At 43.0% G+C, this 26,667-nt stretch overlaps 1 protein-coding gene across 3 annotated transcripts in view; it reads right to left on the bottom strand.

Annotated features, from left to right (window-relative positions):
* Window positions 1–22,460: 22,460 nt before the first annotated feature.
* LOC145349558 (claudin-10-like) overlaps window positions 22,461–26,667 on the bottom strand; it is a 69,882-nt gene continuing 65,675 nt past the window's right edge. For 2 of the 3 annotated variants that reach the window (XM_080198152.1, XM_080198154.1), the window contains one exon: window positions 22,461–22,963. In XM_080198152.1, coding sequence (XP_080054278.1) covers window positions 22,837–22,963 — 127 coding nt within the window. In that variant the 3' untranslated portion in view covers window positions 22,461–22,836. The remainder of the gene's footprint in view (window positions 22,964–26,667) is intronic. The other variant, XR_013888087.1, reaches the window with a different exon arrangement.

Here is a 26,667-nt window from a genome sequence, read left to right as displayed (position 1 = left end):
AATAAATATGCCTCCTTTAAAACTTGCTCCTTTGCTCCGAGAACTCATTCCTCCAAGACGTTTCTTCAAAGTGAGTGGAGGACTGATAGGGTGCTCACATCTTGGCAGCAGTCCGACTATGCTATCGCTGACAGCCAGCATCTCCCCTTCCCCTGACAGCACCTGCTCCTCAAAGGTGGTGAGGGCCCGGAAGTCTGGCTCCTTGTCTTTGGCCTCTCTCTGGTTTCACGGTCGGTCTTCTCCTGTGGAGACAGAAGCAGACATGAAAGAAAGAAAAGGTGGCACAGAATATCAGGTGGTGTCCCTTAGAGACCAAGCGCAGTGGGGCTCTTGGGGCAGATAGGAAAGAGGTGCTTGGGAGTCAGGGGCTGGAAACATGCAGGGTGTTAGGGATGGGAGGATCTGGGGAGATTTGGGGAAGATGCAACACTCACCCTTGCTGCCCAGATGAGGTCATTGACCGTTTTGAGGCACTGCTTCCTGGTTCAGAGGGCCAGTGCTCTGGCATTGTCCAAAGCAGTGACTGCCTCCCAGACCATAGTACCTCTGACATCTGTCCTATATCTATCACCCCTCAATTTAAAGCTATGTCCCCTTGTGTTAGCCATCAGCATCCAAGGAAAAAGGTTCACACTGTCCACCCTATCTAATCCTCTGATCATTTTGTATGCTTCTATTAAGTCATCTCTTAGCCTTCTCTCTAACGAAAATAGCCTCAAGTCACTCAGCCTTTCCTCATAAGACTTCCCATCATACCACGCAACATCCTGGTAAATCTCCTCTGCACCCTTTCCAATGCTTCCACGTCCTTCCAATAATGCAGCGACCAGAACTGTACACAATACTCCAAGTGCGGCCATACCATGACATCATGACTTCGAAACTCAATCCCTCTACAAATAAAAGCTAACACACTGTAGCCTTCTTAACAAACCTATCAACCTGGGTGCCAACTTCCAGGGATCTATACACATGGACACCAAGATCTCTCTGCTTATCTACACCACCAAGTATCTTATTATTAGCCCAGTACTCTGTATTCCTGTTACTCCTTCCAAAGTGAATCACCTCATGCTTTTCCGCATTAAACTCCATTTGCCACCTCTCAGCCCAGCTCTGCAGCTTATCTATGTCCCTATGTAACCTGCAACATCCTTCCACACTGTCCACAACTCCACCGACTTCAGCATCATCCACAAATTTACTAACCCATCCTTCTATGCCTTCATCCAGGTCATTTATAAAAATGACAAACAGCAGTGGCCCCAAAATAGATCCTTGCGGTACACCACTAGTAACTGAACTCCAGGATAAACATTTCCCATCAATCACCAGTCTCTGTCTTCTTTCAGTTAACCAATTTCTGATCCAAACCACAAAATCACCCTCAATGCCGTGCCTTTGTATTTTTTGCAACAGCCTACAGTGGGGAACCTTATCAAACGGTTTACTGAAATCCATATACACCACATCAACTGCTTTACCCTCATCCACCTCTTTAGTCAAACTCAATAAGGTTTGTGAGGCACGACCTATCCTTCACAAAACCATATTGACTATCCCTAATCAAATTGTTCCTTTCTAGATGAATATAAATCCTATCTCTTATAATCCTTTCCAAAACTTTGCCCACAACAGAGTGAGGCTATAATTACCAGAGTTGTCTCTACTCGCCCTCTTAAACAAGGGGACAACATTTGCTATCCTCCAGTCTTCTATTACCGTAGACAATGACGACATAAAGATCAAAGCCAAAGGCTCTGCAATCTTCTCACTAGCTTCCCAGAGAATCCTAGGATAATTCCCATCTGGCCCAGGGGACTTATCTATTTTCACACTTTCCAGAATTGCTAACACCTCCTCCTTATGAACCTCAATCCCATCTATAATAATAGCCTGTATCCCAGTATTGTCTTCGACAACATTGTCTTTTTCCTGTGTGAATACAGATTATATAATAATTATAATAATACAATACTGTTGGATCTTATCTTCAGTCATTGTTTGACCTCCAAAGAGAACAGTAGTTCCAGGCAGCAGCTCGAGTCTGCATGCTATCATACCATCAAACAGGAGACAACAGAAAGAGCTCTCTCCAGATACATGCACTTTGGAATTCTCTTCCTGATACAGATTGGAGGAGGATTGATTTAAACAGCCCTGATTTCTTCTCTCACTAACTGTCCTAAACAGAAAGGTATTTTTCATTTTTGATTTCCCCCTTTTCAAGTGGTGGCGTATCTTCCCCAACTCTTAAATTTTGGCATGTTCCATTCTTCAATGAATAACTTGCGTGGAAAACTTGAGATAATTTGAAAATGATCCACTTATTCCTACTCTCTGTATTCTGTTAACTAATCCTAAATGCATACTAACATATTCCATCAAACCCATGAGCCCTAATTTTATATTATAACTGAAATAATTATAAAAATAATTATGAAATAATTATAATTGAATATAAAAGTAGGGAGGTCTTGCTGCAGCTGTATAGGGCATTGGTGAGGCCGCAGCTGGAGTACTGTGTGCAGTTTTGGGCGCCGCACCTGCGCAAGGATATTTTGGCCTTGGAGGGAGTGCAGAGGAGGTTTACTAGGCTGATACCGGAGTTGAGGGGGTTGAGCTATGAGGAGAGGCTGAATAAACTAGGCTTGTACTCGTTAGAGTTTAGAAGAATGAGGGGAGATCTCATTGAGACGTATAAGATGATGAATGGGATGGATAGGATAGAGGTGGAGAGACTCTTCCCGCTCAAAAAAGACAGTAGGACTAGGGGGCACAGCCTCAAGATAAAGGGGGGGGCGGTTTAGAACGGAGTTGAGGAGGAACTTCTTCACTCAAAGGGTGGTGAATCTCTGGAATTCTCTGCCCGTTGAAGTGGTGGAGGCTGCCTCGCTAAATATTTTTAAGAAGCGGGTTGATGGGTTTTTGATAAGAGAGGGGATTAAGGGTTATGGGGAGAGGGCGGGAATGTGGAACTGAGCCACGACAGATCAGCCATGATCTTATTGAATGGCGGGGCAGGCTCGAAGGGCCAGATGGCCTACTCCTGCTCCTATTTCTTATGTTCTTATGTTCTTATAATTCCTGTTCAAGTTAGGTAAATAAGAATTATTATATTAACCTCTTGGGCAGCAAATTATCTACTTAAAGGAAGAGGCAGAGATGTGAATAGATATGCTGAGGGAATTTCAGTGCCTCATTCCTAGGACTGAAGGAACCATGTCAATGGTGGCATGATGGAAATGGGGGGATACACAATAGACAAATATTGGAAGAGCACAAGGATCTCTGGAGTGTTTGTATCCCTAGAGGAGATTACAGAGATAATACACAGTGGCACACTAGTTAGCATTGTTGCCTCACAATGCCAGGGACCTAGGTTTGATTCTGGTCTTGAAATCATAGAAATAATGGCCTTGGATGATTTGTGATGATACTGTGCCTTTAAGAAATGTATTTTAATCTTGTTTCTTTGCAGGATGTTTCAAGCTGGTCCTAGCATTTTATTGGTGCTGTGTTTGTCTATAACTGGTATCCTTTATTAAATTTAATCTGGCCTTATGCAGTTCCAAGACTGGGGAGCCTCAGAGGATTGATTCAACAGTCAAAGAACAAATTCAAAGCAGATGATTAGCAGAAGTTTAATCAGATTTGGAACAGGTTAATATGTATCCAGCATGCTTTTGGATGACCTCAAGTTTACAAAGGGTGAAAGGTGATAAGTCAGCCAAGAAAGCATTGGATAGTCCAAGCTGTGGGTAACAAATTTAAGGATGTGGGTTTCAGCAGCACATGAGCTGAGAGAAGAATGAAACAGGCAACAGTATAGAAGTGGAGTAAGATAGTCTTGTGATGGAGAGGATACAGGATCTGAAGCTCAACTTAGGGTCAGATAAGTTGTGAGTAGTCTGGTGCAGCTTCAGTCAGTTACCAGGCACAGGAATGGGCGCAGCATTTTTGGTCTACGCAATTGTTAATTGCGGGAAGTTACTTGGTGACAAATTGGAGTCAGTGGAGTGGTGAACAAAGGTAGTAATGAGGTATCAACTTACATGTGGAACGTGACTTTTTGTTTTGGACAATTATTTCAGAGACTGCAAACAGATCAAGAAGGATAAGAAGGAATAATTCGCCATTGTTGCAATCACGCAGGATATCATTTATGACAGAGACAACTTTTTGTGTGTTGTAGCAGGTTCAGGAACCATATTGAAAGACTTGCAGAAAAGATGGGCACAAATTTGAGAGGCTACAAAAATTTAAGGATTTTAGTGAGGAAAGAGAGTTCAGGGGTGGAGCAGCAGCTTGTCAAGAGAGAAATGAACCAAAAGTAGATATTTTAAGGAGAGAAGTCACCATGGCACATTTGAAAAAAAGGGAGCAGGAAGAGAGGGGACTCAAAATAGTATCAGTTGACATAAGAGCCAGAAAGGGAATGTGGTTGATTTTGTGAATATAGGGCCTCCTGGATGTGAGTTTTGACAGGGAGTGAAGAGGGATAAGTAAGAAACTAGAGACAGTATAGGACAGGGGGTGCCAAGTGGAGCTTTGGCCATGACAACTACGGGAAAGGAGAGAAGCAGCAGTGACAACCTGAATGAATAGCCTCAAGCTTCGTGGTAAAGTCCATGAGCTTTTTAAACTTATCAATGGAAGTGAGGACAGACACAATGGCCCAATCATCCTATTTAATTCATTATCAAGATGTGAGCATTACTTGTACACTCATTGTCCATACAATTATGTAGCTTGCTAGGCTTCTTTTAAAGAATAATTAAGAATCAACCATGCTGAAATTGGAATTGAATGACATTTTGGTCATACCAAATAAAAACTACAAGCTTCTTTCTCAGAAGGCACTCATGGACATATATATAAAGTTTGGGGATTTTTACAGGCTACTTCACAAAAGTCATTTAATCTATTTAATAGTGAGCTGCTTGAAATAATCTTTCACCGACTCTGAATTCAGTTTTGGGTCAGGTCAAATGCTACAGTGTCTACTTTGGAATACACTCTGGTTTACTGCATGAATGTTGGCCAATTAGTTGTTTTAGACAATGTATAACTGACCTTGAACTTGATGCTTTCTCCACATCATTAAATCATCAATCAATAATATTCAATTAACTGTCTATTACTTGACATTTTTATTGTGCAGTTATAAAGTCTTGCACTGTCTTCTCTTGGGGTCAGAGTTACTCTATAGTGTCTGGGAGAATACATAGAAACATAGAAACATTGAACTAGAAGCAGGACTAGGCCATTGGCCCTTGAACCTGCTCTGCCATCCATTTTGATCATGGCTGATCATTGCATACAATATTCTGATCCCCCTTTCCCCCATTACCTTGATCCTTTTAGTCCTTAGAGCTATATCTAATTCCTTCTTGAAATCAAACATTTTGGCCTCAACTACATTCTGTGGTAGTGAATTCCACACATTCACCACCATCTAGGTGAAGAAATTTCTCCTCACCTCAGTTCTAAAACCATCCTCAAACTATGACCTCTAGCTCTGGACTATTCATTGGGAGCATTCTTTCTGAATCTACCTGTCTAATTCTGTTAGAATTTAATAACTTTCTATGAGATCCCCTCCTACTCTTCTAAATTCCAGTGAATATAACGCTAACCCATTTAGTCTCTCCTCATATGACAGAGCTGCCATCCCAAGAATCAGCCTGGTAAACCTTTGCTGTACTCCCTCTATAACAAGGGCATCTTTCCTCAGTTAAGGACACCAGAACTGCACACAAAACTCCAGGTTTGGCCTCACCAATGCCCTATACAGTTGCAGCAAAATATCCCTAACTCTACCCTCAAATCCTGTCACTACCAAAGTCAATGTACCATTTGCCTTCTTTACTGTCCACTGTACCTGTGCTTTCAGCAACTGATGCATGAGGACACCAAGGCCTCACTGAGTATCCACCTATATGGATTTACAAGTCATAATCTGTCTTCCTATTATTGCTACCAAAGTGGATAACCTTACATTTATCCTCATTATACTGCTTCTGCCATGCATATACCTACACATTCACCTGTCCAAATCACACTGAAACATCTCTGCATCCTCCTCACAGCTCACCCTCCCACCTAACTTTGTATATCTGTAAATTTGAAGATAATACATTCAGGTCCCTGTTCTAAATCATTAATATATATAATGTGAACTGTTGGGTTCCTAGCACAGATCCCTGCAAAACCCCTCTAGTCACTGACTGCCAGTCAGAAAAAGACCCATGTATGTCAACTCTTTGCTTCCTATCTGCTAACCAGCTTTCTATCCATCTCAAGACATTAACATAAAAACATAGAAGGTAGCAGCAGGAGGAGACCATTTGGCCCTTCAAGCCTGCTTCCCCATCCATCACGATCATGGCTGATTGTCCAACTCAATAACCTAATCCTCCTGCTTTGTCCCCATAACCTTTGACCCCATTCACTCTAAGTGCTATATCTAGCTGCCCCTTGAATACATTCAATGTTTTGACATCCATTACTTCCTCTGGTAATGAATTCCACAGGCTCACCATTATTTTGGTGAAGAAATGACTCCTCATCTCCATCCTAAATGGTCTACCCTGAATCTGCAGACTTTGACCCCTGGTTCTGTACACACCTATCATCGGGAATATCCTTGTGTATCTACCCGGTTTAGTCTTGTTACAATATTGTAAGTCTCTGAGATTTCTCCCCCCACCCCTTCATCTGAACTCCAGTGAAAACAATCCCACCCTAGTCAGTCTCTCTTCGTACATCAGTCCCACCATCCCCAGAATCGGCCTGGTCAATCTTCGTTGCACTCCCCTGAGACAAAGAGCATCCTTCCTCAGAAAAGGAGACCAAAACTGTGCACAATATTTTAGGTAAGGCCTCACCAAGGCTCTGTATAATTGCAAAAACAGATGCAATTATGCAGGGATGCAGGGAAATTTGTTGAGTGCATTCAGGAGGAACTTCTTATTTAGTATGTGGAAGGCCTGACTAGAGAGGGGGCCAAACTTGACCTCCTCTTAGGAAGTAAGAAAGGGCAGATGACAGAAGTGTTTCGTAGAATCATAGAATCCTACAGTGCAGAAGGACCATTCGGCCCATCAAATCTGCATCAACCACAATCCCATCCAGGCCCTATCCCCATAACCCCATGTATTGACCCCATTAATCCCCTGACACTAAGTGGCAATTTAGCATGGCAAAACCACCTAACCAGCACATCTTTCAGACTGTGGGAGGAAACTGGAGCATCCGTAGAAAACCCACACAGACATGGGGAGAATGTGCAGACTCCACACAGTCACCCAAGCCAGGAATCGAACCTGGGTCCCTGGTGCTGTGAAGCAGCAGTGCTAACCACTGTGCCACCGTGCTACCCATCATTTCGACTGTCACCTGAAGATTTGGGAAGATTGGCACTGGTTAGTTCCATTCAGCATCACCCTACCGAGGGGTTCCTCGCACCCTTTATCAGTGCACAGTGCAGTATGGAACCCACCTGCCCAGGGTGGGGGTGGGAGGAGGTGGCCAACAGGCAAATTCTGCTGAATGAGCTACGGCAAACTACAAAAGGATGGAGAAGTATTTCTAACCTGTACAAGAGTCACGGGTGTGCGCGTGTTGCTGCAAGGTTGGTGAGTTGTTCTGTTCCGCATTTTTAAAAATGTTATTAAAAGACCGGGGAATTAATTGGAAATATCTCTGCCTTTCTCCAGTGTTTCTGCTCGAGTTGCACATTTCAGAAAAAATGTGTTCACCGGCTCACCCAGTCACGATATCTGCTCTGCACCGACTCCAGCGAGCAGTGTCCAAAGTTCAAACTCCCGCTTCTCCCTGCTGAGGTCAGAGGTTAGGCATGGTGCTCACGAATGACAACTTTACACAGCACCTCAAAGCCCGGAAATCACAAACGCACTCTCGGCTTAGCTTTCCTCATCCGTTTTCAAACTCACACCACCAACCAACTCCCCTCCCTGCCCAAAGCCACCCTCCCAAAAGAGCAATGTACCGCTTCAGTTACTGCACCAAGTTTCTGATCCAGTCAGAGGTTGCGAGGATTGAGAAAGAAGTTTCCAGAAAGGAGTCCACTCATACCATTCCTTGTGCAAGGAGCAGTGCGCCATCTGAAAAGCAGCACACTTGGTGGGCTGAGAATGGCAGTTCCGAGGGCTGCCTCCACCATTTGGCTGATGATGTTGATGAGGTTGTCCATGCCCCACAGGTAGCCACCCTCCCGATTGCCCTCCACCCAGGCCACCCGGTGATTCTGTGTCATGTGGTCAGGTAACAGCACTGTCTTCCCAAAGCCAATCATCCAAACCTTGGCCAGCACCAACTTGTCATGGAGAAACACGAGAGAACTTCCCACCACCTCATGTGTGTTGAAGAACTCGGAGCCCTCCAGTGCTATCCTAAATTCTTCCAATCGCGTCAAGTAGTTTCTCAAGATATTTCTATTGCTGTTCACAAAATCATCCAGCGCCTCCATAACCTCCTCTTTGAGTCTGGTTTTCTTGAAGCTTGTACTGCAGGAACCATCAGTTTTCCTTATGCCTTCTATCCTGAACCCTAGTATTACAACTGAGCTGAGCATCTGCCGCCACTGCATGTAACGTGGAGTTAACATTTTAGTGAAGGATCACTTTGGGACCAGTGACTACAATTCCATTAGTTTTAAGATAGGAGGGAGAATGATAGGTATAGGTTCAATATCCTTATTGAACCTTGCCCCCTTACCTTGAACTTGTGACTCCTTGTATTAGTCATTTCCGACCTGGGAAAAAGCTTCCAACTGTTCACCCTATATATGCCCTACATAATTTTATAACCTTCTATTAGGTTGCCCCTCAATCTCCGCCTTTCCAGCGAGAACAACCCTAGTTTACTCAATCTCACCTCATAGCTAATGCCCTCCATACCAGGCAACATAGAACCCTACAGTGTAGAAAGAGGGCCTTCAGCCCATCAAGTCTGCACCGACCACAATCCCACCCAGGCTCTACCCCCACATCCCTATATATTTTACCCACTAATCCCTCTAACATAAACATCTCAGGACACTAAGGGGCAATTTTAGCATGGCCAATCAACCTAACCCGCACATCTTTGGACTGTGGGAGGAAACCGGAGCACCTGGAGGAAACCCATGCAAACATGAGGAGAACATGCAAACTCCACACAGACAGTGACCTGAGCCGGGAATCGAACCCAGGTCCCTGGAGCTGTGAAGCAGCAGTGCGAACCACTGTGCTACCATGCCACCCCAACATCCTGGTAAACCTTTTCTGCACTCTCTCCAAAGCCTCCACATCCTTCCAATTGTGTGGCAACCAGAACCGGATGCAGTATTCCAAATGTGGCCTAACCAGCATTCTATATAACTGCAATATCACATGCCAACTTTTATAATCTATGTCCCATACAATAAAGACAAGCATGTCATATGCTTCTTCACCACCTTTTCCACCTGTGCTGCCACCTTTAAGGATCTGTGGATTTGCACACCTAGATCCCTCTGTGTGTCTATACTCCTGATGGTTCTGCCATTTATTGTGTAGCTCCCAACTGCATTAGATCTACCAAAATGCATCACTTCACATTTATCTGGATTATATTCCATCTGCCATTTCTCCGCCCAATTTTCCAGCCTATCTATATCCTGCTGTAATCTCTGACAATGTTCATCACTATCCACAACTCCAGCAATCTTTGTGTCATCTGCAAACTTACTAATCAGACCAGCTACATCTTCTTCCAAATCATTTATATAAATCACAATCAGCAGAGGTCCCAGTACAGAGCCCTGTGGAACATCAGTAGTCACAGACCTCCAATCAGAAAAATACCCCTCCAATGCTACCCTCTGTCTTCTATGGCCAAGCCAGTTCTGTAACCATCTAACCAGTTCATCTTTGATCCCTTGAGATTTAACCTTTTGCACCAGTTTGCAATGAGGGACCTTGTCAAATGCTTTACTAAAATCCATGTAGACGACATCCACGGCCCTTCCCTCGTCAATCATTTTTGTCACTTCCTCAAAAAACTCAACCAAATTTGTGAGGCATGACCTCCCTCGTACAAAACCATGTTGTCTACAGCTAATTAGACTATTCAGTTCTAAATGTGTATACATCCTATCTCTAAGAATCTTCTCCAACAATTTCCCTACCACGGACATCAAACTCACTGGCCTATAATTACCCAGGTTATCCTTGCTACCCTTCTTAAATAATGGGACCACATTTACTATCCTCCAATCCTCTGGAGCCTCACCTGTGTTCAATGAAGAAACAAAGATTTGTATTAGATGTCCAGCGATTTCTTCTCTTGTCACTCTCAGTAATCTAGGACAGATACCATCTGGCGCTGGGGACTTTTCTATCTTAATGCTTCCTAAAACACCTAACATTCCCTCCCTTGTAATTGCAATTTGTTCTGACGGGTCTACACATCCCTCTGCGACACTACCAATCAATGTGTCCCTCTCCTTTGTGAATGCTGATACAAAGTATTCATTTAGGATCTCACCTACTTCCTTGGTTCTAAGCATAATTCCCCTCCCCTGTTCTTGAGAGGTCCGACTCTTTCTCTGACAACCCTCTTATTCCTAATGTATGCATAAAATGCTTTGGGATTCTCTGTAATCCTGTCTGCCAAGAACATTTCATAACCCCTTTTTGCCCTCCTAACTTCCTGTTTGAGTGTTTTTCTGTTCTGTCTGTATTCCTCCATTGCTTCATCTGTCTTTAGCTGCCTGGACCTTACGCATGTCTCTTTTTTCTTTTTGATTAGACCCACAATTCCCTTGGTTATCCACGGCTCTCGAATCCTACCTTTCGTGTCCTTCCTTTTTACAGGCACATGCCTGTTCTGCACTCCTATCAACTGCTCCTTAAAAGACTCCCACATGCCAGATGTGGATTTACCCTCAAATAGCCTCTCCCAATCAACAGCCACCAAATCCTGCCCAATCAGGCTGTAGTTAGCCTTCCCCCAATTCAGCACTTTACCCATAGGACAACACTCATCCTTTTCTATGACTATTCGAATGTTTACAGAATTGTGGTCACTGTTCACCACATGTTTCCCCACTGAAACTTTGATGACCTGACCAGGCTCACTCTCCAGTACTAGGCCCAGTCTCTCGTTGGACTTTCAATATATTGTTCCAAAGAACCTTCCTGGACACATTTTATAAATGTCCCCATCTGGACTCCCAGCCCTAAGGGATTTCCAGTCTATATGAGGGGAATTAAAGACTCCCACTGCAACAACCCTACTTTTTCCACACCTGTCCAGAATCTCCTTACATATCCATTCCTCAACTTCCTGTGGGCTGTTGGGAGGCATGTAGTATATCCCCAGCATAGTGACTGTGCCCTTGCTGTTTCTGAGCTCCATCCACAGTGTCTTGTTACATGATCCTTCCAAATTGTCCACCCTTTGTACTGCTGTAATATGCTCCTTAATCAGTATTGCTACTTCCCAACCTCTTCTAGCCCCTCCTCTGTCTCACCTAAAACACTTATACTCTGGAATATTCAGCTGCCAGTCCTGTCCATCTTTTAACCAAGTTTCTGTCATTGCAACCACATCCAAGTTCTGCGCGTGCATTAAGGCTCTAAGTTCATCTGTTTTGCCTGTTACACTCTTTGCATTGAAGCAGATGCACTCCAGACCTTCAGGCCCACTGAGTTCAACCTTCCCCAGACTGCTCTTCCTCTTAGGTAGCCTTGTCTTGGCCCCATGCTCGTCCCCAGTCTCTATGCTTGTTGACCTATTGGTCCAATCCCCAACCCCCTGCTACATTAGTTTAAACCCACCCGAACCACACTAGCAAATCTCCCAGCCAGAATATTGGTGCCCCTCCAGTTCAGGTGTAACCCATCCTTCTTGTACAGGTCCCATCCTCCCTGGAAGACTTCCCAGTGATCCACGAATCTGAAAGAGACATATAACATGCATTGGCAGCTGGGATCAAGTGGATCCCTTGAAGAGTGTAAAGGTTGTCGGAGTAGAGTTAAGAGAGAAATCAGGAGGGCAAAAAGGCGATATAAGATTTCTTTGGCAGATAAGGCAAAGGAGAATCCAAAAAGCTTCTACAAATACATAAAGAGCAAAAGAGTAACTAGGGAGAATGATGGCCTCTTAAGGATCAACAAGGTGTCATTCCACCAAGGTGAGTTCCTAAATGAATACTTTTCATCATTATTTACTGTTGAGAAAAGCATGGATATTTGGGAATTTGGGAAATAAATAGTGATATCTTGAGAAATGTACATATTGCACATGAAGGAGTTGCTGCAAGTCTTCAAGCACATCAAAGTAGATAAATCCCTGGCACTTGATGAAATGTATCCCAGGATGTTGTGGGAGGCTAGGGAGGAAATTGCAGGTCTCCTAGCAGTAATATTTGAATCAGCGACAGCCACAGGTGAGATGTCTAAAGGTTGGAAGGTAGCAGAGAAAAGTTGCAGGAAAAAGCCTGGGAACTACGATTAACATCTGTACTTGGTAAGTACATCTGTAGTAATTAACTGTATTAATCTGTAATTAACACCTGTAGTTAGAAGAATAACTTTTAACAACTTACCAACTACAGATTAACATCTGTACTTGGTAAGTCGTTGGAAGTTATTCTGAAAGACAGGATCTACAGGCATTTAGAGAGGCAAGGACAGACAGCATGGCTTTGTGAGTTGAAAATCATGCCTCACAAATTTGAGTTTTATGAATGGTTAAACAGGAAGATAGATGAGAGCAGTACAGTTGATGTTGTCTACATGGACTTTAGCAAGAGCTTTGACAAGGTTCCACATGGTATGTTGTTGCATAAAGTTAAATCTCATGGGATCCACAGTGAGGTAGCCAATTGGATACAAAATTGTCTTCATGGCAGAATACAGAGGGTGGTTGTGGAGGGTTGTTTTTAATTACTGCAATCCAATGTGCTCTAATTTACATAGTAATCTGTTATGTGAGAATTGGTAAGAGTAAATAAATTGGCATACACTGAGCTCCGCCAAGTGGAATATTTATACTTCAAATGTATTGTTTTCAGAAGTAGCATTGGGCTGTCTACATCTGAGAATTAGGGTTTTCACTATGCAAATAATTCATTCAGCTAGGCCATTAGATCTATGATTAAAAAGTGGTGTGATCAATATTCCACTTCTCACACTTATCCTGAAATAGCACCAAGAGTCTGCATGACAGTCACATTTGACATATAGAGCAATTGTTGGGTCATAGGGTTCTTGTAGGCAACACTGATGATGAAGTCAATGCCATGGACATGAATGAGTTAATTGTGCCTTGATGGGTAACCAATGATGGGTAGGAAATTTTTATGGAATCAATTGTATTTTGTGCTGACTTGGCATATATTTTTGATACACTTCACACTTTTTGACAATGACTTCAATGTCATTGTATGTACCTGGCCAATAGAATGTCTCTCTTGTAAGTCTGCTCACCTGACCATTTGCCCATTTGTAAATGATAAAGTTGTTGAAGAATATCAGGACACAAACATTCTGGTATGGTGACATAACCTGCCTTTAAAAATGACTCTCGGAGATAGGTAGCTCATTCAGTAAGGCCAAAATGGTCTCATATGTTCGTACGCATAATGAATTGAACCAGGCTAGCCTTCAATGATAATTTTTCACAGTATGGAATATTTTGCCTTTTTTAAATTCTTAAGTGCTGCCATTTGTGTTGTGTAGAATGTACCAGACCAATAGATGATCTTACATTCTCCTACAAGTTTAACATCGCATCTCCCTTGGAACTGTCAATTCTGTCGAAACATTCTGGATATTTTGATGTTAGATCTTGAACAAAATTGATTGAAGTAGTTTCCTGAGGTTGATATGCCTTGTGAGGTCTGACAAATTCTATGTATAAATTCTATGTACAAGGTCACAGCATGCTAGAAAAACTGCATTTGGCTCTTTAATGTCCATGATGCAGAATAGCTGTGACATTCAGGAGGATCTTTCTGGAACACGTTTGTTCCAAGCTGGCTAGTTTGGCATAGAGGCCCTTGATTCTAGGAATGGAGGCCATGATTCTTGCATCGTGGCCCGCAACTTTTCTGTTGGGTCGGGATGGGAGATACACTTTGCCGGCCTTATTCTGGGATTTGTGCATGCACCGGGAAAGCATGCACATTTCCCAGAGCCGGTGAACAGTCGCCAGTCAAACCACACTGGAAACCGGTGGGAAGGCAAGTAAGTAATTTGAATCTTTTTAAAATTAATTTTAAATCTATTGTAAATACCTCACCAGGAGTACTTCATTCCAGTGGGGTTTACAATAGCCCCCCACGTTCAGGGAAGTAGCAGAAGACTCCGCTGGAATGAAGGGGGGGGCAATTATGGGCCCCCAGGGAGTTGGACGGCAGGGAAACAGTGCTCCCTGGGCATGGGCACCCTGGCAGTGCCAGCCTGTGCCCCCTGGCACTGTATAAGGGGCAAAGTGCCCATACATGGGGGCACCTTGGCATTGCCCATTGGGCATCGGACAGTGCCAAGGGAGTGGGCCTATTGTTGGGCTGGGCCTATTGGCGATCTGTGGGGGTGGGGAGTCTTGCTGCCACTCTGCAGACATAATTGATCTAGGATAGAGGGAGGCCAGTGATCAGGACGGTTTAGGTGGTCTGCTGGGACCTGCCTCCCATGGAAGTTTGACCCCAGAGGGGGTCAGAGGTGGGGGAGGTCTGCTGGGGTGAAGGGGGTGGGGGTATCACAATTGCTGTGCGTAGGGGCGCTCCAAGATGGGGGCAGTGTCAGGGTTGCCTCGGGAATTGCTGTGGGGGCCATAATAACGGGGAGTCTGACAGATTGGGACTACTGTTTTTTAACTGGTCGGTGCAAAATCGTGGGTCGAAGGCCTGTTCTGCGCTGTAATGTTCTATGTTCTATGTTCTATACTGCGCATGCGCAGAGTTCCAGAACTGTCAGACTCCAGAGTGAATAGACCCCGCCCCCTTTGGGTTGTTAATGATATTCATGACTGGGATCTCTGCAGTGTACAAAGTGCAGAGATTCAGGTGAGAAGCTGAACTGACAAAACAGTTGGGATCTAGAACAATTTTCCCACCAATTCAGCGCTTTTGGGAGAATTGCGGCTGGGGTGTCTGTCTAGCTCCTCTATTGACCGTTAATTTATAATCTCCACAAACTCTCACAGTACAATCCAGTTTGAGGATTGGGTCTATGGGTATGGCCCATTCAGAAAATTGTACAGGATTTATAATACCTCAATCTTTCAAGCTCAACTTCAGCAAATGATAGAGTGCATGGAGCACTGGGTGAGTGTGAAAAAATAGATGCATTGCATTAGGATTCAGGTAAATTGTGGCTTTAGCAGTCCTCATAAGCGCTAAGTCAATTTGGAAAATATCGGAATATTTATGCGGCAGCTCCTACAAATCTCGATCCAGTAGGTTTAATATTTCCAACCAATTTAATTTTATCTGTTTGAAGCAACCACAGACCGTTAGACAAGGTCAATTACCAAGATAGGCAGCTGCAGCATTTGGGTTTTTGTCGGACACAGTAACGTTTGCTGTTCCTAAGGTCTCCAATGTCTCGCCTGTATATAAAACAAAGAGAATTACAGCATAGGAACAGGCCCTTTGGCTCACCTGATGAAGGGGCAAACCCCAAAAGCTTGTGAGTTTACTATCAAATAAATCAGTTGGACTTAAACCTGGTGTTGTCAGACTTCTTACTGTGTCCTCCAAGTCTGCACCAGGAGGCATGCTGCCTATATGAACTAAAACCCCCTATCTACTATGTCCCTCTATTCCCATCCTATTCATGTATTTGTCAAGATGCCCCTTAAAATTACTATTGTATCTGCTTCCACTGCTTCCCCGGCAGCGGATTCCAGGCACCCACCACCCTCTGTGTAAAAAACTTGTCTCATACATCTCCTTTAAATCTTGCCTGTCACACCTTAATCCTGTGCCCCCAGTAGTTGACTCTTCCACCCTAGAAAAAAGCTTCTGACTATCCACTGTGGACAATGTGGCCCCTGACAGGCTCAATCTCAATGATCTTGTCCTCAATCTTACCTTTTTGAAGGTAACAAAATGCTTGCTGTCCTACGACTGTAGCTGCAGCCTCTGTGTTGACTTCTTAAAAATATTTAGCGAGGTAGCCTCCACTGGCAGAGAATTCCAGAGATTCACCACCCTTTGAGTGAAGAAGTTCCTCCTCAACTCCGTTCTAAACCGCCCCCTCTTTATCTTGAGGCTGTGCCCCCTAGTCCTACTGTCCTTTCAGAGCGGGAAGAGTCTCTCCACCTCTATCCTATCCATCCCATTCATCATCTTATACGTCTCAATGAGATCTCCCCTCATTCTTCTAAACTCTAACGAGTACAAGCCTAATTTATTCAGCCTCTCCTCATAGCTCAACCCCCTCAACTCTGGCATCAGCCTAGTAAACCTCCTCTGCACTCCCTCCAAGGCCTATTACATCTGTAACATGCATAATTTCTACATTAGCCAACAACTTGGGAGTGCTGTCCTCCACATCAAAAACATGTTCTCATTGCTGTAATCCCTTCTCAGGCTCTACTGCGTCTGCACTCAGGTTGCTGTTCACAAGAGTCATTTCCTACCACAAACAGTTGAACACATCTCATAACTCGCTTATGCCCTGCTCAAAACGTTCAGTCACCTGGGCAACTCCACAGCTTTTTCTAAAGAGGTTTTGGTCTCAGCCAGTAACTTCTTCTGTATGATGAGGCTCTTTATACCACAGGGTCTCTTAACATTTCTCCTAAAAACATTTCTCCTAAAAACATTTCTCCATTTTTTGATAAGCGAGGGGATTAAGGGTTATGGGGAGAGGGTGGGAATGTGGAACTGAGACACGACAGATCAGCCATGATCTTATTGAATGGCGGGGCAGGCTCGAAGGGCTGGATGGCCTACTCCTGCTCCTATTTCTTATGTTCTTCTGTTATGTTCTTAAACCTGGACTGAATTTGCAGTGCTCTACTAAACCTCTCAATCTGGCAACAAAGCCTGAGATTGTCTCCCCTGAAATTTGTACCTCAACACAATGATTGACAGTTGGGGCTTAACCCTCCCCTTTAAATGGCCCTCCCCTTTAAATGGCCCTCCCCTTTAAATGCCTCTTCCCTTTAAATGGCTCTTCCCTTTAAATGGCCCTCCCCTTTAATTGCCTCTTCCCTTTAATTGCCTCTTCCCTTTAATTGCCTCTTCCCTTTAATTGCCTCTTCCCTTGGGGATGCTCCCTTAAAGGGGCCATGCTACTACAGCTTACATGGGAGTGGATGTAATCACCAACTCAATAATGAGGTAATGAATTTTGAAAGGTCCTATTCATGTAGGAATTATAAATGGTAGAACACTTAGGAGTATTAACAGGCAGAGAGATCTGGGTGTACATGTTCACCAATCACTGAAAGTGGCACTGCAGGTGGATAAGGTAATCAAGAAGACATACGGCATGCTGGCTTTCATGGGTCGGGGCATTGAGTATATAAATTGGTAGATCATGTTGCAGCTGTACAGAACTTTAGTTAGAATATTGTGTACAATTCTGCTCGCCACACTACCAGAAAGCTGTGGAAGCTTTGGAGAGGGTACAGAAGAGGTTTACCAGAGTGTTGCCTGGTCTGGAAGGTATTAGCTATGAGGAAAGGTCAGATAAACTAAGTTTGTTCTCACTGGAACGTCAGAGGTTGAGGAGTGAATAGAGGCCTACAGGATCAGGCATGAACAAAGTGGATAATCAGATCTTCTTTCCTGGGGTAGAAAAGTCAAGTACTAGGAGACATAGGTTTAAGGTGCGTGGGGAAAAGTTTAGGTGAGATGTACAAAACAAATATTTTACTGAGGGTGGTGAATGTCTAGAACATGCTGTCTGGGGAGCTGGTGGGAGCAGGTACTATATAGCAGCATTTAAGGAACAACTAGACGAATATGTGAATAGGATGGAAATAGAACGATATAGACTCCGTAAGTGCATACAGATTTAATTTAGGCAGATGTCATGATTGGTGGCCTGAAGGGCCTGTTCCTGTGTTGTACTTTTTATTGTTCTTCATTCAACAATTCTAAAAAAATCACATTACATACTTCTTTTCCTGAATCTGTTGACGAAGTAGTCTATGGAATCTGCAGGCTGTTATTGAAATAACATGATTACAGTTGATGAATAAGAAGCTTAACCTGTTACCAAATTAACTTCCAATGTAGTCCATATCTTTTAGGAGTCCTTTAGTTCTTCTTTTGTTAATCCTGATGTGTAGTCTTTCATTCCCAATTGCTTGATGAATTTTTATGGCTTGGTTTTCTGGCTCATACACAGCTGAATTAAGAATTCACACTGTTTAAACATTTTGAATGCAGGTAGTACGTTAGCTGCATATCAATTCAAGCAGGGGAATTTTGTGGATATTTTGACAAAACTCCTTTGACTTTCCTTGTTTTATTCAATTTGTTGTCCAGCAATTCCTGAACCAACTGTTGTACTTACAATCTTCTCTGGCTGATGATGGCATTGTTTTTCTTTTTTTTATTTGATTCTCACTTGTTCACTATTGATCTGACCTTTTAATGGAGGAAACCATGTATTCTGAAGAGTAGATGCTCAAGACCTGCATAAACCTCTCCACAATGCGTGCAACGTCTCTGGAATTCATGCCACATCTCCACATACCTTGTACTGTGCTTTCAGAATCTGTTGTCTGACAGTTGACTCCAGAGGCTTGCCATCAGCCTAGGAATCAACACTTAGGTTGTCTCCATCACTCGTCTAATTACCAGAAGGCCTGCTCCATCCCAATCTCTGACTACTGGTCACTCACCATTCCTGACTGAGCTATCCCAATACTAGTCTTCTCAACGCACTGTTCCATTTACGAAACTGGCAGGCTTTCTTCTGTAATCTCATCATGAGGGATCCAGCTGCTTACCAGTTCTTTGACACTGTGTTTTCAAAGATTTTCTGTACAGTCAGCACACTGTGGTTTTAACACTCTTCAATGTTGTAACTCATAGAAATATAGAAAGGAATAAGCCATTCAGCCATTTAAGCCTGCTCTGTCATTCGTTCTGATCGTGGCTGATCATCAAATTCAATATCCTGATCCCACCTTCCTTCCCATATCCCTTGATCCCTTTCACCCCAAGACTGATATCTATAACTCTACTGCAGCCTGACCAGGGCAAGGGTGTCATGTCATCGAGCAGGATCAATGCAGTTCATTTATTAAGACTAGTCAAAGATTTATATAAAAGTAGAAAGCTTGAAGGCTTCACCAACAGATATGTATATGCTGTGCTCTGCCCACAGGCCAAAGTGAAACTGAAACTGAGTCACATGATGGCATGCTGCTATCCCTTAAAGGTGTATTATAACATATCTTAATGTTGAAGACCGAATGTTCAAACACTGGTTACCATCTCCCAATATTGTGGGAGATTCTGTTTTCAGGAAGCTTGTTTCTCTGAACTTACCTCAAACAGTGATGCTATCCCCCATCCTCTTTGGTTTTCTACCCCACTTTGGCAACTACAGCCCAAGGTTCAATATTAACTCCCGAGGAGGAGCCTCACAGACTGGAACTCCACACCTAACAATAGTGCAGATACAGGCGCCTTGGTAGATTTACACAAGTCAGTTTTAAAGGATCTAGACTCTGGTGTGAGCACATTGCAGTAACAAGACTCACTGTCAGAGATTGGGATGGAGCAGGCTTCTGGTAATTAGGTGAGTGATGGAGGCAACCAAAATGCTGAGCCCCAGGCAGATGGCAAACCACTGGAGTCATCTGTCAGGCAACAGATTCTGTACTCATATGGAGATGTGGCATGGATTCCAGAGAGGTTGCATGCATTGCGAAGGAGTTCATGCAGGACATGAGTGTTAACTCTTCAGATTACATGGTTTCCTCCAGTAAGAGACAGACAACTGTCAAGGAGGCTAATGGGATACTGAGTATGCATTCTGACCTGCTTTCTGTCATCTTGCCTCTGAACTCTTCAGCTCAGACTAAGGGTAATGAGAAGTCTGGAGTCACATCTAGATTTGGATTCCTCTCAGAAATGCTGGGCAGGCCACGATAGAACATAAAACATTACAGCGCAGAACAGGCCCTTCGGCCCACGATGTTGCGCCGACCAGTTACAAAACAATGACCCACTAACCTAAACCAATCCCTTTTCGTCCATAAACAAGATGGAAAGAGAACTGTTGTTACCCCGGAGGCACTCTCAGAGATTTCTGATGAGGACAACCTTTCCTCTGCCCTTCTGTCATTGGCACAAATGCCACTGAGTGTCTTGGTGACAAATGAGCCTTCAACCAGTTTTCAAGACACTGCCACCACATCAAGGGTCTCACAGCCTCAGATCACCAGAGGAAGGCTGCTAAAGTCCCAGGCAAAAGGACATAAAGGTTCACAGACTTTCTCCAGCACAGCTGGCAGTGAAGGGCTGGGACAGGGGTAGGGGATGGCAGTGGGGATCACACTGTAGCACCCATAAACATTTTTAAAAGACATAACATTAGTAATATATTGCTCCACAAGGGAGTTTGCTTGCTGCTGTTAGGTGTGCAACTTCTTGATGTGTTTATTCAGCAAATAACTGCACTTGTGGCTTTGGCTGCATTAGTGTTTAAAGTATGTGATGTGTTGGTTTTCATTTGGATTGATGGGTTGCTCTTTTGGGAGTTGTTGCTAATGTGAGCCATTCAGGTCAGCCTCATTGGCACCTCTGCACTGGACATGCACAGACAGACTTAGAGCTGATAATTTGGTAATATCATGCAAAAGTAGGGGTGGTCAAGATGATATCATGAATTAAATTATAAGTTTCCAGTTATATCTTTCCATTATTAGTCTCCTTAACATCTTTAAAGTTTTAAGTTAAAGTTTAAAGTTTATTTATTATTGTCACAAGTTGGCTTGTATTAACACTGCAATGAAGTTACTGTGAAAATCCCCTAGTCGCCTCTGTCCGGTGCCTGTTCGGGTACACTGAGGGTGAATTTAGCATGGCCAATGCACCTAACCAACCTTGTTCATCAGCTGGGCAGCTAGCTTGCATGGCTCATCCTGATCCTCATCAGCACCATCTACAGAATCCTTCAAAGGATGCAGCTCCATTTGATCCTCCTCCGCCAGGGATTCCCTTCTCTGGAGCATCAGATTGTGTAAGGCACAACATGGCAGAACCATTGATGAGAGCCATGCAGGACAGGAGATCCACGCCACCTGACCATTCCCGATACCAAGCTCTCAGTATGAGAGACCGATGGTTTACTGCATGGATTTTGGACTGGGGTCATTAGCCATCTTTTTAGGGGATAGCATTTGTCACCAAGAATTCAACCATCTGAGGTTTCCACTCCACAGAACATTCCTGGCATTTGAGGGTGTCTCAGTTTGTTTGCATCGTGACTGCTTCAAGAATAATGTGCATGCACTTGCATTATCCTTCGACTGTGGTCATATGTTAGTTCCTCTATTAATAAAATGCTGCCAAAGCCTCTGGCTCCATCTACCTAATTGACAACCTTACTGAATGAAATGAACAATGGGCATGCCTGAAAATAGCATCTGCAAAAGCCTTTAAGCAATGATGGGCTGCTGAAAGTGATATCACACGGCAACCTCCAGATCCAGTTTCCTCAAAAGATGTGTGGGTTAGTTGGATTGGCAATGCTAAATTGTCCCTTAGTGTCAGGGGGCTTAGCATGATAAATACATGGGGTTAAAGGGATAGGTCCTGGGTGGAATTGTTGCCCATGCAGGCTCGATGGGCCAAATGGCTTCCTTTTGCACTGTAGTGATTCTATGGTTCTATGATTCTATGATGCCTGTCATATGTTGATGCGATTGTCTCCCTGCAGAGAGGGAGCCTTTTCAGGCACAAGTGCTCTGACATCCTTTACCAATATATTCTTTTGGGCGTATGGTGCCTTTGCCTACCTCTGACAGCCTGGCCCTCATTCAGCCACAGGTTCCACAACTTTCTGACCACAGAGCACACATGCCTTTGGCCAGTTTCTCTCTGCCTCCTCCTCAGGAGCCTCTGTATTGCCAATTTCAGCACTCATTTAGCCTCTATTTTATTGGAGACTGGTATGATGATGTTGGCGAAGCAACATAGTGTCATCATGTAGGACTTTACACATTCACGGGATGGCATTGGTCCCAATTTCCCACTGTAAAACTTCCCCTACAGAAAATTTACAGTGCAGAAGATTGGGGAAAGATGCTGCCTCTCACCATTCAATTCTTTTTCTCATGGTAGCATTCATATTAATTTTATTTTTTGTCCAAAAATATGAATTATTAAAGATTATGAAAGTTCTAAAGGATTTTAGTCCAGGCATCTTTGGCACTGTTAGGCTGTCTTGAAAAATCTGTTAGTTAAATTCAACGAGTTCAAAATGAGATTTTGTTATTTAGTGGTAAATGATTTATTCTCCTCTCATTCCCAAGAATAAAGCAATCTAGTTATAGAGATTGCCAAGTTAACCTTGTTGATAAATGTAATTTTATGTGAAAATAACAAATGCACATTTTACATTTTTCAAAAATGTCCAAAATAATGTAAGCTTCTCACATGGAAATAACTGAACAAGGATGAAACTTTTCATAAGGGAAAATGAGTTAGCATATTTTACAAAGCCTGTATTCTGCAATTTTTGCAGCCATGGTGAACAGCAAATGTTATTAGGTTATTATATGAGTGAAAGGAAATCTTCCTGTGAACTGGAGTTGATTAAATAAGCATTACATTTCCAGCTTTCTCTTAATGTGATGCTTTTGTTAAACATATGAGTTTTTATCAAATTGTTTTGGTGATGTCGCCATGCTTTTGGCTGACCTCATTTCAATTGCACCACTGTATCCCTTTGTTTGAGAAGGAAGAAATGGCATTGCTCCATACCTGGTTCTGAAAAATACAAAATGTGTTGAAGTTCAAGCATTTGTCCCTTTTTCCAGTAATGAAACTATTCTAAAAAAAAGTTAAATCTTTCATGCATAATAATTTTCAAATTTTACTGTTTGAATGTAGGCAAAGAACATGAGCAGAGAGGGTAAAATTATAAAATGGTTATAATGCAGTAGGAGGCTATTCTGCCCATTTTGTCAATGCTGGCTCCCGTGGGAGCATTTTGCCAGGTACACTTCCCAACTTTTTCCTGTAACCTGCATTTTTTTTCCTTTTCAGGTAATGATCCAATTTGCTTATGAATGTCATTATTGAATCTGTCCTGCCACACTCTCAGGCAGTGACATGCAGACGTTAACCATTCACTGCATAAAAAGATTTTCCGAATGTCACCATTGCTTCTTTTTCCAATTGTCAAAATGAAATTAAAAGAAATAACTTTGACACAAACTTCAGACAATCTGCTTAAGTCATAGAGGTTTACAGCATGGAAACAGGCCCTTTGGCCCAGCTTGTCCATGCTGCCCTTTTTTTTTAATCCCTAAGCTATTCCCAATTCCCCGCATTTGGCCCACATCTCTCTATACCCATATTATCTACGTAATTGTCTAAATGCTTTTTAAAAGGTAAAATTGTACCCGCTTCTACTATTACTTCTGGCAGCTTGTTCCAGACACTCACCACCCTCTGTGTGAAAAAAATGCCCCTTTGTATCTCTCCCCTCTCATCTTAAATCTATGCCCTCTAGTTTTAGACTCCCCTACCTTTGGGGAAATATTTTGATTATCTGGCTGATCTCTACCCCTCATTATTTTATAGACCACTATAAAATCACCCCTCAGCCTTCTACGGTCCAGAGAAAAAAGTCGCAGTCTGTCCAGCCTCTCCTTATAACTCAAACCATCAAGTCCCAGTAGTAACTATAGTAAAGAACGCTTAACTATAGAATGCTAACAAAACTGCTGCTCTATTAAATATGTAAGTTACATATTTAATTAAGATAAATTGTAATATCTACTCTAACATTCCAAAACTCCATTTGGCTGGTTATGCTATAATCTTAAGAGGTTACATCACATTTATGTTAAATTAGTATGGCATCTATATCTAATTTCCTACACAAATTTAGTCTTAACTAAAAATGGATATTTCCTGGCATTACTTTTATACTATTGGAACAATATATCCAGTTTGTTATTTACACACCGGATCTGAATTCAGCAAATTTGATAACCAGCTTCTCAGCAGCATTTTTGAAAATTTATTCTGTGAAGTGATCAAGGTATCAGTGGCAAGACCATCGTGAAATATCCAACACTAATTTCCTTGGTGCCAAAATGCATTTATGAGATGCTTGAGCCCATCTATAGCGTCCCAAGATTTTGAATCATACTTCCAGCTCCAATTGGTGTATGATTTGGAGGGAAGTTTGCAGCTGATGGAGTTCCCATGTGCCTGTTACTCTGAGCCTTCAAGGACGTAGTGATCTTGGGCTTTGGAAGAGCAAGCAAGTTGCCAAAGTGCATTGTTTAGATGTTACACACTACAATCATGGTGTGCTGGAATGAATGATGGTGGCTGAAGAGCCAGTGAAGTAAATTTCTTTGTCCTGGATGATGTTGACCTTTTGGGTGCTTTTGGAACTAAATTCATCCAGCCAAGTGTAGCATATCCAACATACTCCTGAATTGTATCTTGTACATAGGGATTCAGGAGGTGAATCACTTGCCACAGAATACCTGTTTCTGGGTTGCTACTATAACCACTGTATTCATATGGCTGGTGCAATTAATTTTCTGGTCAGTGATAGCCCTACGGTTAATGGGGAGGTGTGGAGAATTCAGCTGTGCTTATATGATTGAATGTCAAGAAGACGGGCACTCGTATAATGCAAACGTCAATCCAAGCCTGCGTGTTGTCCAGGTTTTGTTGCAAGGAGACATGTGCTGCTTTATTATCTGAGTAATTGCGACTGGAACCAAATGGTGTCCTGGGGCTGAGATCATTTATTTACAATAAGCACCGATATCTTCCTTTGTGTTAGGTATGGCTGAAGAGCTTTCCCCCTGACCTCCATCAACTTCCATTTCACCGGGACTCCTTGATGGCACACTCATGAAATTATGTTTTGGATTTCAGAAGGAGACCAAGACAAGTCATTCACTTGGATTGCTGACTAAATATGGTGAACAAATCAGCAATGTTTTTGCACTTGTACTGGGCTCCACCATGATGGAGGGTGGAGATAAGCACAGAAACTGGCCGTTTGACCCACCATACCTACACCGACCATCAAATACCAATTTATACTCATCCTATTTACCAGCACTCGGTCCATAGATTGCTATGCCTTAGCGATTTAAGTGCTCATCCAGATGTTTCTTAGACGTGAGAGTAGCTGCCTACACCACTTTCTCAGACAGCATGTTCCATATTTCCACCACCCCCCTGGGTGAAAAGATGTTTTATCAGATCCCCTCTAAACCACTTACTCATCACTTTAAACCTACGCCCTCCTGTTTTAGACACCTCTGCCATGGGGAAAAGATTCTTACGATCTACCCTATCTATGCCTCTCATAATTTTGTATACCTCTATCAGATCTTCCCTCAGCCTCCTCTGCTTTAGGGTAAACATATCCAGTCTATCCAGTTTCTCTTCATGGTTGAAACTTTCCATCCCAGCACGTCCTGACGAATCTCCTCTGCACCCTTTCCAGTGCAATCGCATCCTTCCAAAAGTGTGGTGGCCAGAACTGCACAAAATATTCCATCTGTGACCTAACCAATGTTTTATAAAGTTTTAACATTCTATGCCCCAGCTAATGAAGGCAAGCATTTTGTTTGCTTTCTTCATCTCACAATATACCTGTGCTGCCACCTTGAGGGATTTATGGATTTACAAGGAATCTGCCATTCATTGTACATATCCTCTTTTTAGACCTCTCAAAGTGCATCCCTCCCCTTTTTTCAAGACTAAATTCCATCTGCTATTTTTCTTCCCAATTTACCAGCTGATCAATATCAGCCTGTAGCCTAAGACTATCCTCCTCACCATCAGCAACAGTGCCAATTTCCATGTCATCTGTTCAACAATCCGCCTTCTCCTATTAACCGATAACTGTTGAATTACCAAGATGATTCATGACTGGATGCAGCAGGACTTTGTCCTCATCCATTATATGTGGGATCACTTAATATGTTGCTTTCACTTCATAGCATGCACCTTGTCCTCGGTTGGCTTCTCATGTTCAGGTGTTCCCTTTACTGCTGATCTTCTACTCTCCCCATTGAATCAGGATCAATCATCTGCCTTAATAGTAATGAGGAGTAAAGAATATGCCAGGCAATGAAGTTACATATTGTGTTGGAATATAATTTTATACTTGCCCACGGTGTCTTAAGGATACCTAGATTTGAAATCCAAAATTTGGTCTCAATGCATCCCATTTTGAGTAATGATAGCAGCATACGTGATGGAGCATGTCCTCAGTGCAAAGATGGGGCTTCCTCTCCTCAATAACTGTGCAACTGTTGCTGTATGTGAATGACTCTTACAGCCACAAGACTCTCTGCTCAGCAACCAAGACTGAGACTGGGTAGTGTATGATGGCAGGCACACTTGGAAGGTGAAGAGGAGCAAATTGAAGGTGAAGAGTGATCCACTGAGGGTGCACATCACCACTCTGCACCTTATACAGCCTC

The sequence above is a fragment of the Carcharhinus amblyrhynchos genome, chromosome 10 (assembly GCF_965287045.1).
Source record: "Carcharhinus amblyrhynchos chromosome 10, sCarAmb.v2.hapA, whole genome shotgun sequence".
Lineage (NCBI taxonomy): Eukaryota > Metazoa > Chordata > Chondrichthyes > Carcharhiniformes > Carcharhinidae > Carcharhinus > Carcharhinus amblyrhynchos.
This window is presented reverse-complemented; position numbering and strand designations above follow the sequence as displayed.